At 38.1% G+C, this 19,614-nt stretch overlaps 1 protein-coding gene across 1 annotated transcript in view; it reads left to right on the forward strand.

Moving 5' to 3' along the window:
* The window catches only part of lrp1bb (low density lipoprotein receptor-related protein 1Bb), a 393,508-nt gene that overhangs the window by 351,797 nt on the left and 22,097 nt on the right, over positions 1–19,614 (forward strand). The window contains exons 74-88 of the mRNA XM_042494695.1: positions 967–1,073; positions 3,660–3,792; positions 4,746–4,852; positions 4,982–5,114; positions 5,573–5,695; positions 5,893–6,015; positions 8,295–8,435; positions 8,726–8,860; positions 10,177–10,296; positions 10,499–10,740; positions 11,020–11,243; positions 12,092–12,198; positions 14,854–14,970; positions 15,252–15,425; positions 18,530–18,655. Coding sequence (XP_042350629.1) covers positions 967–1,073; positions 3,660–3,792; positions 4,746–4,852; positions 4,982–5,114; positions 5,573–5,695; positions 5,893–6,015; positions 8,295–8,435; positions 8,726–8,860; positions 10,177–10,296; positions 10,499–10,740; positions 11,020–11,243; positions 12,092–12,198; positions 14,854–14,970; positions 15,252–15,425; positions 18,530–18,655 — 2,112 coding nt within the window. The remainder of the gene's footprint in view (positions 1–966; positions 1,074–3,659; positions 3,793–4,745; positions 4,853–4,981; positions 5,115–5,572; positions 5,696–5,892; positions 6,016–8,294; positions 8,436–8,725; positions 8,861–10,176; positions 10,297–10,498; positions 10,741–11,019; positions 11,244–12,091; positions 12,199–14,853; positions 14,971–15,251; positions 15,426–18,529; positions 18,656–19,614) is intronic.

A 19,614-nucleotide genomic window follows, 5' to 3' on the forward strand; every position in this document is an offset into this window, starting at 1 on the left:
CAACTCTCTCTTTAAAGCTTACTCTTATTATCTGTGTTCGTTCTCTGAGAATAATGTGAGGCTCCTGAGCTCTTGATACCATCTATTCACTGTAATTTACCGAGCTCATATTCCCTTTTGTTTAGATATCCATCATCACTTTTAAAAAGAAAACTTTTATTTACTCATGAAATGAAATTGGCAACTCACCTCGTTAAATTCCATATCTTTTGTTCGTGCATTCAAGTGTGTGCGCGTGTGTTTGTGTGTGCGCGTGTGTTTGTGTGTGTGTGTGTGTGTGTGTGTGTGTGTGTGTGTGTGTGTGTGTGTGTGTGTGCGTGCGCGCACACGTGCGCAGGCGTGGGATTGTTTGCCTGTACGTCATATGAGCAGGTACATGCCGTTTTTTGCTGAGTATGCATCATTTACGTGATTTATTGGACGCTTATTCCCCACACCTATTAATGTCACTTAAAATGCAAATAAAAGCCAGTCAAGTGTTGGATGGCAAAGAATTAAGCAGGTGGACCAGCAGACAGTGGAAAGGCTGCAAATCAGATTCTGCTGCAATGCCTGCTGGGAGTCTCTGTTGCAGCACAAACTCATAACACACACCGCACGTTAGCTAACAGTCCATGATAACAAGGGGAGGGCCCAGACATTGGGTCTGATGCAGCTGTTTAGCTGCGCCCTAATATTGTCCTCGGGGACAGACTCGCACTAAATGGCAGATACAAGCTTTTTGGCTTCAGAAAGTATGTTGCCCCCCCTCCATTGTCAGAGCTGCAATGAATTCATTTACATCTTGATCAGCTTTGCCAGTTTCTCCACTTCTGATACAAAATGACTCTAATTAGCTAAAACGATGGTTTTGCCAACACAGAGCATTTGGCCGATCGCTGCATCAGGGGATGTATGTTTGTTATGTATAATGCTGGAATAAAGAATCAGCTTGGCACTATTTTCTATCTGTTTTTCTCAACTTAGAGCCAGTCACCTGCAACCACAAGGACTTTGCCTGCACTAACGGAGACTGCATCTCCTCCAGATTCCGCTGTGATGGAGACTACGACTGCCTGGATAATTCAGATGAGGCCAGTGTTTTAAATATGTGTACTGCTTACTTAGAAATGAAAGCGGGACGTAAACCCATGCGAGTTGTTAATGAGGTGCAGATATTAGCAAGACACTATGTAAATAATAAAATACTGCACACCTCAGAATAGCCCCACTAGAGTGATCCTTTTAAATCAAACACCAACATTTTGGACATTTTGCCCTTTCTGACTCAGTAAGCCTTTTGCTGATATAACAACTTGCTAAGCAATCTATTATATTGTTAGTGTGGCAGTGCCAGCTTATATAGTAACTAATAGGTCAGTTTATAATAAATGTACATGGGGGAAAATGCAATAATCACTTATGGATACTGTGATGTAGTCTGTAACTGATCTCTTAGAAGTGTGTCCTAACGTTTGAGTTTGCAGCCCGAGCACAGTTGAAATATCCCAATTGGAAAGGGAGATAAATTTGGCCAAGTATATTGCCACTTTCAAAGAAAATAACCCCATTCTAGACACGATTCATTGTGTCGATCCAAATCTCCCCGTCATGGTCGCTACATCCCAACAATGCTGGACAGAAAATATCACTGTGATGAGTTATTGTACCTTCAAGTACATTCGCGCATGAAATACCTTGTGTTTATTTGCCACTGAAAATCCTAATCCCCCATGCCTTTCAGCAAAACAAAGGCAGCTTGTTTTGTTTATAAATATGCTTGAATATCTTAATTTATGAAGCTTCAAATTGCCTTTGTAATTTAACGCTGTTGTAATACGTGAAGAAATTAACTTAAATGTGCCTTTATCTAGCATTGCATGGTGTAAAGAGATTTTTTTTGCAGGATTCATACAAAGAATGCTCAATCTGTGGTAATGATGCGGTGCAATGCATAATTCAAGGACAAAGGCTTGTTATTACCATTCATTATTCTTGTTAAATTATTGCTCCGTTCAAAATTTGCACGGCAATTTTTATATGTAATCCCTCTCCGTGCAAAGCAGTGCAACCCTAATTAACCCTTTATTATGTCTCCCCACTGCCAACTTTCTGGGTCAGTGCAGGCGGATAGTTTCAGGAGGGAAAGTTGCCTTTCAATCACCACTGTAATACACAGTTATTATTAAATTTAGTTATTCATAGTGGCCATCATGGAGTATATTGGCCACCCTGCTATGGCTTAAATATTTACCTGACAGGAAAAAACACTGGGATACATGTTTGTTTTTTTTTTTGTCCTGTACTAAAGCAAAACTCATTTTATTCCACTGAGGTAATCATAAAGGTTAAAACATTGATTTTACTTTCATTAACAGATGCAGCCAGCAGAATGTCTTCTGCTTTCAAATATTGTTGAAAGTTTATATATTCTTTCTGTTTTACTGTTATTTGTGGTTGTTTTGTTCACCAAAAGCCAGTGATTTGTTTTCATTTATTAATTTATTTATTTTTAACCATTGTTATCTATCTATATAAAAGTGGTGAATATGTCCACTGGCCATGGTGGGTACTAATGCATTACACTTACATTACTTACATTACGTTACATTTACTTGAGTAAGTTTCTTAAATATATTAGTATCTTTTAAGAGTAGTTGTTTTAAAGAATGCATTTACTTTTACTCGGGTGCATTTCATGTATATATGTGTATATATATATGTATATGTATATGTATATATATATGTATACATGCACTTCTATTATATTGACACTTCTCGTTATTTTTCCTGATACATTTAGCTACAAATATTTTTTTAGTTTAGCTGAACTCACACACACGGCAGCGAATGTCCGACAGTGAGATTAGATTGCCCACTAGCACTGAAGATGGACAGGAGGTGTGGCAGTACCCCCTCCACGACCCTTCAGTTGACTACGTTTGAAGATGATGGCAGGAGATGAAACACTTTTGTCTCCTTCAGATCAGGGACATGCACTCCCCCAGCCTTACATCCAAACACTGTTTGCCTTACAAATGACAGGGAACAACAAGTTGTAAAATGCACCAACTACTTTGACAGCCGCTAGAAGTTTCACATTGACATGACATGACTTTGTTTTTTGTCTGGTTCTTGATACTAAAATTAAAATCAATGTGCACTTCACATTTGTAATTACCTGTTGAGGACCTGTTGTAAATGTAATACATTTATGTAAAAATTGCACCTAATGAAGTGACAAAATAATTTTTTCTCTTACTCAAGTAGTAAATTTACTCAATATAATCAGTATCAATCAAAATTAGCATAAGGTAAAAATACTTTTACTTAAGTACCATTTTTTTTTTTACTCTAACCACTCTATTCATGCTAAATCCAACATGTCATGAATTTCAACTGATGTTTTGTGAGTGGGCAGAAAAGTACATGATAATTCCTTAAATAATTTAATTTAAAAACAGGATTTTCAGTACATCACAGAAAGCATGATAGACTCTTCACCTAATCAACCTTTTTCAAGCACTGAGGTCCCCAAGACCATGCACATTGAACAGTAAAGAATAGCACTTAACAAACATCAGTGCCACTGTCGATATTTCACAGATCAACATTCACTGTTTAATAATCTTGTTAAGACAGCATATATTTACAGCATGTTTTACTCTATTCATTTACAGAAAGGCTGCGAGGCACGCTGTGCAGATGACCAGTTTCGGTGTCACAACAACCTCTGCATCTCACTCAAGTGGCTGTGTGACGGCCAAGAAGACTGCAAGATGGGGGAAGATGAGAAAAACTGCCAGGAAACAGGTGAAAAACAAACGTGTCGTTTGTAAAAGAATATCAGGAAGCATTACTGAGTTTAATATTTGTGCACTTGGTGGAAGGAACATTAACTGTTTGTTAACCTTGTGTTTTCAGGGTGATATTTTTCTTTTTGATAAGACCGGATTTCATACAATTCAGTAGTTTGTATTATCTGCTGTAGGTAAAATAAAGGGTGATCATGTCAATGCCAGTAGCTGGAAGAGGCACCGAGTGCGATTCAGTGAAACACTGAGTATTTTCCTGTGTGAGGTCATTGCTATCCTAAAGAGCTAACGAGGTCAAAGCAGCAGTCGTAATAAAAATAAAAATGACCCTGTATCAAGGTTAGTTATTGAAAAAAAGAATTCAGCCCTTATTTCAGAGGCATAAAGAGGCACATTCCTCTTCAACACTGGTTTTATGATAATACCACATAAACTCTTCAGGAAGTGGTTGAATAAATGATCAGTGTGACATCCTGATACTGAACAGCGTACATTCCCAACAGAATAAAGAAAAAGAGTCTGAAATGTGAGTTTGAATGTGAAAGTGATTTTCAGAAATGTTCTCTATTATCTCTATGGACTCCCATGCTAATTGCAGATCTTAAAAATAAAATGTTCTCATTCTAATTTTGTGGACGAATAGAAATGGCCTCAGTTATGCTGATATACTCTGCTGTCCATTACTGGCTGTTCAGTACCGTAAAGCACGTTGTTGAACAGAGAGTAGTACACAATGCGAGCTCTTTGACCTGCAGGACATCACCATACTGTATAGTGGAGTGACAAGTTCCAATAATTCCTCTCATAAAAACTGCATTTCCCTGTCAGCATTAGCTCCATGTGGACTTTTCCACTTGTTCGTTGTACAAGAAACTAAAAAAAAATCTCACCTGAATGATTTCTAGTTGAGAATAGACAGGTTGTTGACTGATGTACTTTGCCCTCCTCCAGTAGCCCCTTCATGTTCTGTGAACGAGTACGTGTGTGCCAGCGGAGGGTGTGTGTCAGCCAGCCTGCGGTGTGATGGACATGACAACTGTCTGGATGGCTCAGATGAGGTCAGTGCAGCTTCACATGACTCACAGGAAGCAACCGAAAAATAATTTGTTTTGGTTTCCTCTGATTGCAGCTGACAACATCGCTCCAATGGACAGTTTTGATGGTTTACGGTGTTTCCTCGCTGACAGGTTGGCTGTGTGAAGGAGTGCAGAGAAGATGAGTTTCTCTGCCTGAATCGTGCCCACTGCATCCCTCGGCGCTGGCGCTGCGATGATGTGTTGGACTGCATGGACCACAGTGATGAGGAAAATTGCAGTCAGGGTAGGAGTGAGTCTGACCTCACACGAGTCTGTTAATTTGCTTTTTTAAGATTTATATTTGGGCTTTCCAACCTTGAAGGCAAAAATCCTTTAATATGCTAGCTCAGATCTTTGCACTGCAGACATTATCATTGGAAAAAACAAGTCAATTGTAAAGCATGTCAAATAAAGATGACAGAACAACAGAGAATAATATATGACAGGTAGGGTGAGAGTGGCAGAGGTAAGGATTTTGAATACAATGAGAATGAAAGGTTTGAGATGAGATGAATAGATTCAAACTTTGCTTTTGTGAGGCAAAATAATCCAGGGCTGTCCATATCATTATGTGAAATGATCTATCATTGTAATCTTGTCAGAGACAGTTTTTCAGTCACATCTTCGACAACTTTGAAAGCATTTTTCTACTCTCATTTAGACAGTTAAAAGTCATGGAGACTTATCTGTGTGTAATTGCAGGTGCTTTCTTCTGCCGGGCTGATGAATTCATTTGCAACAACACGTTATGCAAACTTCACACGTGGGTGTGTGATGGCAAGGACGATTGTGGAGATAACTCTGACGAAGACACAGACATGTGTGGTGGGTTGAAAATGTCACTCACAAGGTTTCGCTTTGAAGACAGTTGATAAATATTTTTTAAAACACTACTTTTCTATTTCCAAGAGGGAACATTTCATTGTCTTTTCATACAAGATTGCATGCAGGTGATTTTTTATTGTTGTTGTTGTTGTTTTGAAAGACATATCCATTAACTTCTCATGTCTTTTCATCTCCAGCAAAACTTCCCTGCCCTCCTACAAGGCCATTCCGTTGCAGAAACGATCACGTGTGTCTGCGCACAGACCAGGTCTGCAATAAAGTGGATGACTGTGGTGACAACTCAGATGAAGAAGAGTGTGGTGAGCACAGAATGCGCCTGTAAAGATCTAATATTAAATCTGCACCAAGCAAACTTTCCTGTGAAAATACTATTAAAGTTATGGTCGGTTTATTAAACAGAGGGCAGAGCTCTCCTTCTATTATTTGATAACCATGCTCCCCTTGCATTTGTCCTTGACCCACAGAAGTGGATATATTGTTTCATACTGATAGAAAAGTTTAAAAGCATTAATTGGGGATGGGAAAGAGCCTGGCCATGACCATGACCTTTATTGATTTTGATATAACCAAACTTCAGTAAACTCCAAGCTGTCCTCTGAAATGACTCCTAATCTTTTTAGCTAATGACCCCTGAAATGGAGCAGTGTTTACTTGCTTACATATGACCCTGTCATCACATTTTGCTTGCGTATGAGCTGAGTGATTTTTGTGTTTAAGAGTGATTTTTCTGTCTCTCATTGTTTCACCAGCTGATTAGGCTGTTATCAGACCATTAAATGCCTGTAATCAGTGGTGATAAGGGTCATAGGTATGTGTTAGTAGGGGCCTGCTGCACCTACTATAAGATTGAGAAGGCAATTATCAGGCCATTATAAAACTTTCTGCCAGAACTGGCTTTCTTGTGAAACTGAGGGATGGAATGAGGTGAAGGGAAGGAAGGAGTAGTTGTGGATGTGTAAAACACAGGACTTTCACACACGGTTTTGAGTCTCATGTGAAATCAATTTTAATGCCCAATCATGTTTTTTTTTTCTTAAACTTACCACAGTGTTTTTGTCTTGTGACTGGGAAAAAAAACTGTTAGGTGGTGTAACTCAAATTATTCTAAAGGGCTGATGAGGACAGTGTATTCCAGGAAAAGAAAATATGTGGAGTAGATATTATAGATATTATTTTTTTAACTATTTTTTTCTAACCTGTTTGTCATTCTGTGACTCCCAATTACGGGGTCCTGACCTCATGGTTGTGAGCCAATGTTTAAAAAAGCAGCAACTGCTGCATCCAACAAATTCTGCACCGTTAGCATTACATTTTACACCTCTCATGCCCAGATGGTATCCTGTGGTGTATAACATCAAACACTGGCCAGGTTAATAAATGTTAGCTTGCCTAGCAGTTTTCTGATGACATGTTAAATGTGGTCTTATAGTTGCCCGGGCCCAAAGCTTAGGCCTGATTCCTAATGCATCAGAAGATTATTTTCCTTGAACTGATCTGAGCTTTGTACTGAATGCACTATATGAGCTGTATCTGCAATCATACAATCCTGCACAGTTTAAGGATTATAGGAAAGCATTTTGCGATTTAACATTTCTTTTTATACCAGTAGACAGCTGCATGTGCAGCACATCATCACCTCAAAGTTGATGATTTGCTTACAAATGGAAGGCAAAGGGTTTAACAGCCACTCCATGTTATGAGAGGCTGCATTGTGAAATATTTGATTTAGTTAATACTGTTTTGTTTTTTCAGAGGGATTTTTGTGCTGAAAGTGGTATTTTATTGTCTCTGATATACCCAAAGGCATAACAGCTGCAGACTCTCTTACAGTGTCCTGGCATGTTTCTTCAACAAAAGCCTGATCTGAACGATCACACCAAGCAGACAGGAAAGGAAGGGACAAATCACTTCGCTCATTCTTCTCTCTTTCATTCCCTCTGTCCTCAATTTATCTTCCTCTCTGATTCCATTGATACGTCCATCCATCTCTTACCTCACTCCATTACCTCTCGCCATTGTATGCTTCTTCCCTCCATCCATCCCTTCAATCTCACCTTAATCCTGCAGTTCCATCCGTTCACTTCATTTTGTTCCTTCCTTCTTTTTCTCCGCTCTGCTTGGGGTGGAAATCAAACTCTCATTCTTCTCTAGTATATTTTTCTGGAAGAGATGAAAACTGTACAGGTGATTCAAGTAAGTTGAAGGCCAAAAACCAGACCACAAATATGCAGAGCTAATATTTCAACATTTTTGTGGGCTAAATAATTGCGAAATAGCTGTCTGTAATAGCATTCATTCTTTATTTTGAGAACTGCTACAAATCGGCTGACAATTATAGATTGATTACTAAAGTTAAAATGTTAAAGTGTTGTTTCCAAAATGATCCCTTTTGCAGCAAGTAATCAAGATAATCTGGGAACTTAGAACACCACATTTATTTTCAAAATGCAGTAAAGTCAAAGAAAGAGTAAATCATTTTTCACAACAAGCTCTGTCCCCATTTGCACCTAAATATTTGCACAAGATAGATCATCAGTTTTCGTTGTCTTTTCAACTGTCACTGTCTGTATCAAAGCAGAGGTGGTGGCTGGAAGACCTCGGCCTTGTGGGAAGACAGAGTTCACCTGCAGTAACCAACGCTGCATCCCAATCCAGCTGCAGTGCGACCTCTTCAGTGACTGCGGTGACGGCGGCTCGGACGAGCAAGACTGCAAGGCCTGTAAGTACAGCACCAGTTGACTCGAGGAAACAGATGAAAGAGACATTCGATAAAGATGAAAAGTTCCGAATGTCACCATGACGTTATCAAGAAGCTCAGCATTCATCTCATTTTAAATGTGATGTTTTGTTATTTATGGTAATATATGTATGCCCGCGTTGGACGCATTGCTGTGTAATATATGAAAGAAGATGATGCCCTCTCAGCTTTTGCACATCAAAAGAAAGACACAGCAGGTGTCGGAGACACAGAGGACTGATGTGTAATCAAAGTCCTGTTTTTATTTGTAGTTTCCAACGGAGATGTATGTGGAAAGAAAACAAATCCATGTGGAGAGGATGCAATTTGCAACCAGACAAATGCTCTTGCTATATGTCAGTGCAAACCTGGCTTTAAGAGGAACCAACACACAGGCCAATGTGAAGGTAATGCATGATCAGTTTTATTGTTTTTCCCATTTTGACAGTTAAAGGACCTCTATGCAATATTCTGAGCATTAATATAGCAGACAGAGTAGAGTGATAGTGCCCTGAGCAGAAAATGAAGTTGTCCTGTGTGTGTGTGTGTGTGTGTGTGTGTGTGTGTGTGTGTGTGTTTTAATACAAGCTTCTCTGTTGTTGTGATTACCGCTGATATCGTGGCAGAAACGTAGCTCCCATCCTCTAGTCCTTCCCCAGTTAACATCATTAGCTCTGTCAGGAGTATTGCTGTTTTTAGCACTACATGTTAAGAGGCATGCGCTGACAACCTCTGACTCATAGATTCACTTTGAACATCATACAGAGCTCCGACAGTAATTGCTAGTTCAATCACAACAACATTTTGTATCAGACTGTTGGGTTAACAATTTATTTTCCTTATCTCAGGCAGGTTAAGATATCCTGATTACTACTCTCCCATTGCTAATACTGTCAAGAGTCGCATATAAAAAGTTTTTCCTCTTGGTTTTATTTTAAGTAAAGACTCGTTAAAAGTTCTAACAAATAGTAAGTTGTAAAATAGATCTGCTCAGAGCAGACAGGCCAGTTCTCAGCAATGCTAATTGTTTAAATAAACAAATGATGTGGCTCTTTCAGTTGTGTCAAGTTGTGTCGCAAAATATAAAACTATAGGGCCTCTAGTTTCATGACATTAAACTGACAGTCTTTGCTTGTATGTAGAGAACCTCATGAGGGGACACACAGACAGACAGCCCCATTGTATTAAGCTGATATAAAAAAACATCAAATATCTGTTAATAAACTATGACAGAATATATGTTGCTAACTCATGATGGAGTAATACCCACTGTCGGCTGACATTCAACTTTTACTATTAAGATGAAGAATATTGAATACAGTTATTCAAGTCTAATGAGATGATAGTTTTGATTATTCAGTCAACCTTTCGACGGAGTTCTTGTTTCTCAGTTTGATGGCTTTTTGTCTGGTAGTAATTTAATGTATGCAAAGGGAAAGTGTCAGCGGCTGCGTGCATATAATATCCTCTTTACTAATGGGTCGAGGGCTCCACTTATCATGGAGAAAAGAGATTTATACTGTATTTCTATCTTATTCATATTCATGTCCTTACCATTGCCTCTTTTGGCCTGGCCTTACTGTTCTGTGCTGTTTATTACCCATCATCTCTCAATGCCTATAAAATGTCTCACCAATTATGGAGAAAATATACATAGTTTTCTACCTTTTCTGAAGCAGTCTGTTCCTAATAAAATCTATCTTTCTGTTGTTGTTTTTTTCAGAGATAAATGAATGCCTGCATTTTGATACGTGTCCTCATTACTGCACAAACACTAAAGGATCTTTTAAGTGCACATGTGATCGAAATTATAAGGAGATCAATGGCAATTGTGTAGCAAAAGGTAGGATCCTAAAGTTTGATATCAAATATTTTCTGGTGTACTCTGCATACGTGCTAATTTGGTGATATGAAATTGGTGTAAAATGAGTACAAGGTTAAACTGCATTTGAATGTGCTGTGCTTAAACTGTCTTCTACCTAAAATGTAATTTAGTCAATTTTCTTTTGTTTTCTTTTTTTGCATATTAATAACTCACCGGGCAGGACCAGAAGATCGAGTGCTCTACATAGCTAATGATACTGAAATCAGAAGTTTTGTGTATCCATTTAACCAGAGCCAAGGACACAAACTGCTCACTCACATTGAGGATAATGCCCGCATTATTGGAATGGATGCACTGTTTCACCACCAGAAGTTTATTTGGGCGACTCAATTTAACCCTGGTGGGATTTTTTACAAAGACAATCTAGAAAGAAGTCAAACTAAAACAAATGTCAGAAACATTGTAAGTATTTCTAATGTGTAACTTTCTTTTATCCAAATATCAGCAAATATTTAGTTTCAGAGAATGTCTATTTATATTCTAAGATATTATAAGCATTAAGTTAACTGGTCTGTGTTGTTTGTCAATTCAAAGTAAGGTGCTAAAAATGACTACTGTATATGTTGAGTTCTTTCATACAGTTAGACTGCATTATACCAAGTGTCTCCTTGCTGAGCCTTTTCTGACACATTTGACATGCATGCACCAAGAGCTTGACTTTGTGGATATCATTGGTTGCAGTGTTCAGACTTCCGTCGACCCAGAGATATTTCTGCTGACTGGATCACCGGCAACATCTACTGGACCGATCACTCTCGGATGCACTGGTTCAGCTATTACACAGCCCACTGGACTAAATTACGGTATTCCATAAATGTGGGGCAACTTAAGGGGCCAAATTGCACCCGCTTGATTACTGACATTGCAGGAGAGCCATACGCCATCGCTGTCAACCCAGCCAGAGGGTAAGTTTTGCACATAGCTGTTTCTTTTCTACAGATATTTCTCAAGACTTGTGCCCTGTAGACGTGTGTTGTATTCGAAAAAATCTGTTAGATCTGACATTCAGTTTTTCTTCCTTCTACAATGGATATTATCCCTCCTATCAACAATTAGGTAACATGTCTTGCCAAAAATGCCTTGCTGTAATGATTAAAGCCTTTCACTGGCTATGCACTGCAATGTGAAGCACCCACAAGAAGTGCCTCTTGACTGCAACATTAAGTCATGGACCTTTTTCTGTGCACTTGTTGTCAGCAGAGCTTTTTTCAATAGGAAACCAGCGTTACTTGGAAAATGTACCCGTCGCTCAATAATCATTGAAATTTCAGCATTTACTAATTACTCGTCCTCAGTGGAAGTTGCTTAATTAGTAACCTATCACATCCCTTAATGTTACTCACACCAGCTCCATTAAAGGTGCCCTCCAACAACAACAAAGCCGTCACACCCACATGTGGTTGTAATCCTCATTATTGATCTTGAGGCTTTCCACATGCTCTCATCAGCCACATCACAATTTAATACTCCCAAGTTGGCAAATTAAGGTGTAAGAATGTTATTTGTTCGCAATTTTCATTAGTTTTGGAATTGCATATTACATCATCACCAAGGACAGAAAGATTTCTATGTACTGAGACACACAAAAATGTTTTGCAGTAACTTTGTCCCAATCGGACATTATAAGGTTATATGAAAGTTAAATGCATTCATTTATTTGGATATACAGGAGGAACGAAGGTATATCCTTATGCTCACTGTCTATAGGAAGATGGTGTCACGGATGTACAGCATTTTTCTTTGTCTGTTGCAGGATGATGTACTGGAGCGTCATAGGTGATCACTCTCATATAGAGGAATCAGCCATGGATGGCTCCTTACGCAGAGTGCTCTTGGAAAAAAATCTCAGGCGACCCACAGGTAGGTATTTCATTTTGAAGTCCATAAATTAGTAACTTTGGTATGTATTTCTTTCCTTCTGTTATTTAGTATCTGTATTTTCATGACAACAGATATAAACATTCACTGTTCCTCATTTCTCAGTGTGTGTATCTCTGGGGCTGAATACTCACGTTCAGTGTGTTTCATTTCTCATAAAACATTTGTGAGGTGATTTTTTAAAAATATTTTGAGACATTCATCATTAACAACCACTTTTACATCCGCTAGTAGTTGTCGTTTTCTCTGCCTTTGCAATGTTACTTGGCAATGATACTCCCACCGGTCTTCAGTCAGTGGGATAGTGTGAAACATTTGGCTGGTGTTGCGTCATCAAAGGCTCATGTGCATTTAAATGCGTCCTTGTGTAAGTTTATGAAAAGCCATCAAAAGAGGGACATGCCTACAAAACTATTGCTAAATAATGCTGGTGGTTCTCAAAATGTCTAAGGATACTTTTGTTGGTGGGTACTTGCATTTACACACACATTTAAGCCCATGTATTCACATGTATGTTTTATGACCTGTCCTAATATTCACACTGATATTTGTAATTATAAAACATGTAAAGATGACACTCTTCCATTTTAAGGTAAACATGTCTGCATATCAGTACACTTTGAGGTCAATTTAATGATTGCATAGGTAATTATGTAGCTGAAAGTTCTCTTTACTAAAAAATTATAGGTATACAAAGCAAGATTTTCTTAAAACACAATCGACTCATGCAAAAATAATCCCACTTGCTCATCACGTTATTTGTAGAGACCATGCCCCGGCCTGTATCTTCTTAATTTTTTTTTTCTTACCATGTCCGATACTTTCCTCAGTACAACGGCAGCTGACAGGTGAGGTCAGGTCTTTATAAAAAAGTAGTGACCAGGTACTAGACTGTAAGCAGCAACCATCTGAGAGGAAACTACAAAAATTGAAAACAAAGAGCTAAAAACCACACATAAATGGTGCCTATCAAAGTCAAGAAAGGATCCTTAAATGGCTGATTTTTCAGGAAGCTATGTCATCAAATCCCACCAAAGGACTGTTTCAATGTCAACGATCCTTCAGATTCCACAGAGGACCTAGTCCCTCCTTAAGAGCATTATTAAGTATACATGTGTGTATCCTCAGCAGGCATGAAGAACCCATCATTCATCATTGCACGATTTGCCTGAATTGAAGGCAGGGCCTCCTCTATGATGCACGTGTGGGCACTTACTGGCTTGTTCCAATGCGTGTTCACCAAATGCTAGAAAGGAGTCTCTCCTAGCCTCTGTAGGACCCAAGATGAAAGGACACATACTACCAAGGAAGTGTCCTTGACTTTGAGAAGCACAGATAGTGAACAAGAGTGGATCTAAGATTCACCTTCACTTTCTCTGGTGATATTCTTTACAAACAGTGGTCAACAAATCCTGCATTGTGTACCTTTAAGAGAAAAATGAAAAATAAATAACATAAATGCATGCCATTAACAGGAACATTTTGTTTGCTTCAGACTGAAACTGTTTTGTCATGTTTAACTGGTTCAGTGTGGATCAATACTTCATTCCTCAAGTTTGTTAAATTGTCTTAAAAAAAAACTGGAACCTGCATTTTACAGAATTATTGCCCACTATATTGAAATTCTTCATTTGTGCAAGTAGGAACAATTCCAACATATATACAGTATATGTCTATACCACAGAAACAGAATTGTCATTCACAGCCAGTGTGTCCTTCCATAACAAGCACAGCAGAGGAAGTAATGAAACCATGGTAACCTCTGTGATACATTTGATGCACTGCATGCACATCCCCATAAATCATAACAAGCCACTGAATATACAAAGCGCTGTAAGATGTTAAATTGGCTGACAATCTAATTAGCTAACACTGCATCCATGAGAGCAAGTTCATGCTTTCAACCAAAGAAATGCCACAGAAAGATGCAACCTGCTTTTTAATTATATATCTCATTAAATGACGTTAGAGGTATTGGTTTATAGTGCCAGATGGATACCCATAGGAACAACAGCCATCAGGTCCACTGTGTGGAATATGTTATGACCCATATACTATTGTGAAGCCGTGGTGAATTTCAAACACACCACATATACACTGTGTGTTTAATATTGTACAGCCAGTGCAGTCGCTTTAAAGTCAAAGCTTTAAAATATATAAGGAATGCTTTACAGCCACTTGGAATTTGTTGGTGTGTCTATAGGGAGACACTTAGTGCTGATCTAGTTTTGAAGAGCTGCTTTGGCCTCCTTTAATTCAAGGGACCCACGTTCTGTCTTGGTCACGGAAAGAGGAATTCATCATCTGCGGAAAAACGCAAACCTATTTAAACACCCCGGCAAGGTGCTCAATTATCCAGTCAGACTTTTGGGAGAAAGTAAAAGTGAGTCACTGATTTGAAACTGTAATGTAAGCATGCCGAGATAGTATATACCTTCTGGTTGTTTTGACACAAAAAAACATACGTTGAATGCAAACAGCCAGAGGGAGATAGAAACAAGAAAAATGCTGTCTCTACATCTTGTTCCTCTGCTACATACGTATGCTGACCTGAGGGTTTCCTGCATTCAGGGATTCTGTGATGATCCTTGTGTAATTTGTCAGGTAAATAAATCTCTTTTCTTTATCCTCCCACAGGGCTGGCCATTGATTATTTCAACCAGCGATTATACTGGGCAGATCCCGAGCTCTCACAGATAGGGAGCGTGAGATTGGATGGCTCGGACCCTCTTGTGTCAATCAGTGACAGACACGGTAAAGACAACAGGAGAACAAAGCACAACTTCTTCTTTCAAATACATGACATTTTTGCTGCACTTTTGCTCTCCTCAACTTTTTATCAAATAATAGCAATAGCACTGCTTGTGTGTCTCAGAAGGGTAAGCTTCAAAACAATGTTTGTTGAGAACAGTCTGCCCACACTGCACGTTCTTTTCCTTGTGTCTGCCACAGGATAACAACTTAGATTATACCAAGGCTGGGAGTGTTCTGAAAGGGTTATTTCATGTTTTCTGTTTTGTTTGCTGGATTTACAGGGATTTCTCAGCCATACAGAATTGATGTATTTGAAGACTACATCTACGGAACTGGACTGAAACACGAGGTATTCAAGATTCACAAGTATGGCAAACAATCGGTGGAATTTCTCAATTTGGGGATGGAGAAGGCCACTAATGTCTTGATCTCTCATCGTTACAAACAGCAAGATGGTAAGTTGTCTTGACAGTCAGTTTCTTTTAACTAATAATGATTCATGCTAAATGTATATTTTTTATTGTGGAAAATTAGAGAGAGGAATAAAAGAGATTTACATAATCATGATGGCTCCTGACAGGGTATTGTTTTACTTTTTTAAATTGATTTAAGTTAGATTTGGATCCTACAGTATGTTTCTTTGTTATTATTTTTAAGATTAGTTTCACTTTTTATTTTCTTGCAAATACCTGTTTTGTTAACTGCTTACTTTGTTTCAATTTAAGGCAGAGTTATGTCGCCATTGATATTTCTCAGACGTGGTTTAAGTAAAATGTGAAAATGTGAAAAATTCTTCTTTTAGAGAGTGCCTGTGAAGTTTATTTATACGCTGACCTGAAGGCTGTATTCATCAGTAATCAATGAACAAAACAGGCATACATGTCATATTCAACCTTGAAGCCAGCCACATATATTGGACTGAATGCAGCAGTGATCCATCAAGCATCACTGTCAAAAGAACAAATAATGATGCAGTATACAGCAATAACTCACTGCCGAAGAAAGCCATGGAACATTATTGTATGTATGATGGTTTTTCACTGAAGTGTGTACATAACAGCCTTTCAAAGCCTGTACAAGGGTCGTTTAAAGGGTTTGTTGAAGGTTATTGTAAACAGTAAACTAATGTAGGATTCATTGACTCAATGGCCTCTGGTTGCAATGGCTCTGTGTGGATTAAGGGCCATTGTGGATGTTAGGATTCAAGTTGCATATGAAAAATGCAAAAATAGAAAAATAGAGTGAGCTATACCTAGATAAAAAGTACAAAAAAGGCTTTTTTGCTGTTGAAAAAATGAGAATTTTAAAGAAGTATTTCACACTCTGAGACCACTTTGATATCAATCACTCACCCCGAGATTCATAAAAAAAACTTGTACTTTTCTCACAGGCTTTCAGTGAACTACAAATCCCTAAAACAGGGATGGTTTTTGATTAACTGAAAGGGTCTGCATTCAACAAAAGCAAAACTATATCATGATATATTTTTAAAAACGCACACAACTTGTACAGTATAATTCAGGTCCCATTTATCCAGTCATTTGCTCAGCTTAGCTTTTAGTTCAGTTCCTTTTGTCAGAAAGTGCTGTCTGTTTGTACTGCGCATACGACTGGTTAAATGAGATCTGGATTATACTAAACATGTTAAGTTACTGTGTTCATAGATGGTTTGATATATTTTTGTTGTTGTTCAGCACAAACCCCCAAGACTTCAATTTCTCAAGAAGTTTCTCAGTTTTTGGATCATTTGTTCCACAGAGCGCCACCATTTGTTCAGCAGAGAAACATTTTCTTCACAAATTACATGCAAATGTAACATAGGGTGATTCATTTATGTACAAATGGTAATTTGAGGAATGCCATAATGTGAGGAAAGACCATGTAGGCCAGAACAAACTCAAATCCAGTTCCACCAGCATGCAACAGGTTCCATTGCCGTTCTAATTTTGTACACTCCAGAGCATTTTGACCAAAAATAAATTGGCTCTGAACCTGAATAGATGGTTACCAGCTGGAAAAAAAAAATATGACTATAAAAAATGACTGTAATATCAGCAAAAAGTTTGCAGGTAATCAATACGATATGCCGTCTTGCTTCTACTGTTTACTACCATTGTACAACACTATCCACAATTGATGTATCATTTATAACAATAGTTCTGATTAAAACTGCAAGCACAATCCTGGTTTGTGAATGAGCACCAAGGTTAAAATAATCCTGACACAAATCAGTTGAAGAAGTGGAGCTAATTTGGTGGAAAACGGGTATGAGAGAGAACTGCAGTTTATCCCACACTAAATATAGCTTATGAGGCAATCCCCTGTATTGTGTAGTTAACATATGATATAGTTACGGTGTATAGGTGTATGAAGAATGAAGAATTAAAAAAAAAAAATGTTGTATAAACTGTATAAAAATGCATTGCATTTATTTAAACTATACCTCTTGGTTTAATAATATATTTTAAAAATACCGTACATGCGCTGTCAAAATTAAGGTTAATTGAATCTCTCTTTGAGCCATATTACTGTTTCAGGTGTGCGCCATAAAAATCCCCCATCTGTCTCCCGAGACGCATTCAATCAATACATACCATGTCCTCTCACTTCCTTCATGTAGTAGACCGGCTTCAGTTATTTGTTCCATCTCTGGTGTTAATGGGTATAGAACATCAGACAGCTCAGTCTTGGTCAGTTTTTCACTTAAAGGGCAGCTGTTCCATTCCCCAGAGACTCATTAGGCCAGCCGTGTAGTGTGTGTGCTGTGAAGTCTGTGGGCAGAGGATGTGCACAGCCTGCAAAAAGCAATGACATGACGGCCTGATATCTTCAGCAACACCCTAACATCCATCTAGATTTGTTCAGGGCTTTCATCCCTTCACTGCTTGTGTAAGAAATGAGAGCAGTGATTATCTTTATTATATACTGTATACTGTGTAACCATTAATGACTTGTCAGAGACATAAGGCGGGTTGACATAAGTATATAACATCATCCACAAATTACTTTACCTCTAAATATATCTAAATTACAGTAGCAGATCCATTAGCATTTTTTTTAAACCATTTTTTTTGTGTAATGCATCTGCAGTTTGGACGCAACTGGCCTCTTTCATGGCTCACAGAGACACTGTATTGAACCTAAAACAACCCACCTTTGTGAAAGTGTTTGTACTTTTGATTAATTCAAAGTACTTTTTTATAAGATGTTTACATGATTTTGTGTACCAACTGTGGGCGGCAGTGAGAACAGCACTTCAAAGTGCCGCTAATCAATTAGACAACGGGAAATTCTTAACACGTTCCACAATCCTTGATTATTCAATCTGGAGACGGGGGCCTGTGTGAAGTTATTCATACGCTTTAGCCTTGTGCCTCCTTGGGCTTCAAGAAAATAACACTCTTCAAAACAGAAATTAAAACACTTGAAATAAATAGCTTTACTCTGAGAATGAAAAAAAAACCCACACTTTTTACACAAACAAACAGGTCTTTTTCATCTCAGGCCAGACTGACAGATCATCTGTCGGGTTCTTTTTGTTTTCTTACTTTCTTCACAGCGTCAAATCCATGCCTGAGAATGTCGTGTGATTTCATGTGTCTGCTCAACCCAACGGGTGCCAGATGTTCTTGTCCAGAGGGGAAGGTACTGGTCAATGGCACCTGTAGTGACACCATCATCTCAGGTAGGCCTACTCTCACATCCTCATGCCATATAGTTAAGATGATCTGTAGGCAGCGGTTATGATTTTTGGTGCGGTGTGGCTTGTGGCTGGAAACAACAGCTGCACGATATGAGGAAAATATGCAAAAACATTGAATATTGTGGCAATGCAGCAAATGATTAAATAGATATTAAAGTGTACCCAATTTTTGAGTTGCAGAGTACTTAAACTTGTGCAGCAATTTTAATGTTTCAGCCAAATATCACCACATGGCTGACAAGCTAATTTTTTCAGGTACCAATTCTACTCGGGCATTTGTGCTTTTGTCTGCACTCATCTTGTCACACTCTACTCCTTCAACCATACAGAGCACTAAGGCTGCGCTAACCTAATAAACCTCAATGCAGATTCTGACTAATCAGATGGTGAATAAAGTATTTAGATCATTTACCTAAATAGAAGTAGCAATACTGCAGCCAAGAAATATTCTGTTACAGTAAAAGTTCTGCATTTAAGCTCTCTAGTAAAGTACTAAAGTATTAGCATCAAAATAATCTTAAAGTATCAAAAGTAAAAGTATTCATTATGCAGAATGGCAAATTTCAGAATCATATATATTACATTACTTGATTATAATTATTGATTCATTAACGTATCCATCACTTTTAATGCTGCAGTTGGCAAAGGTAAAGCTAATTTTAATTGCTTTATATAGTGCCGAATGGCTCAATACATTATAGTTTCTATGTTTATTAATATTTTGTATTAATAAACTGAATCTGCAAAGTATCTAGTAACTAAAGCTTTAAAATAAATGTGGTAGAAAAAAAGTACAATATTTGCCTACAAAATGAGTAGAAGTATGAAATAGCATATGGAAATACTTCTGTACATGTCAAAATTGTACTTAAGTACAATACTGTACAGTACAGTAAATGCATGTATTTACTTTCCACCACTACCTTAATGGCACATATCAG

This window comes from Plectropomus leopardus, chromosome 10 (assembly GCF_008729295.1).
Source record: "Plectropomus leopardus isolate mb chromosome 10, YSFRI_Pleo_2.0, whole genome shotgun sequence".
NCBI lineage: Eukaryota > Metazoa > Chordata > Actinopteri > Perciformes > Serranidae > Plectropomus > Plectropomus leopardus.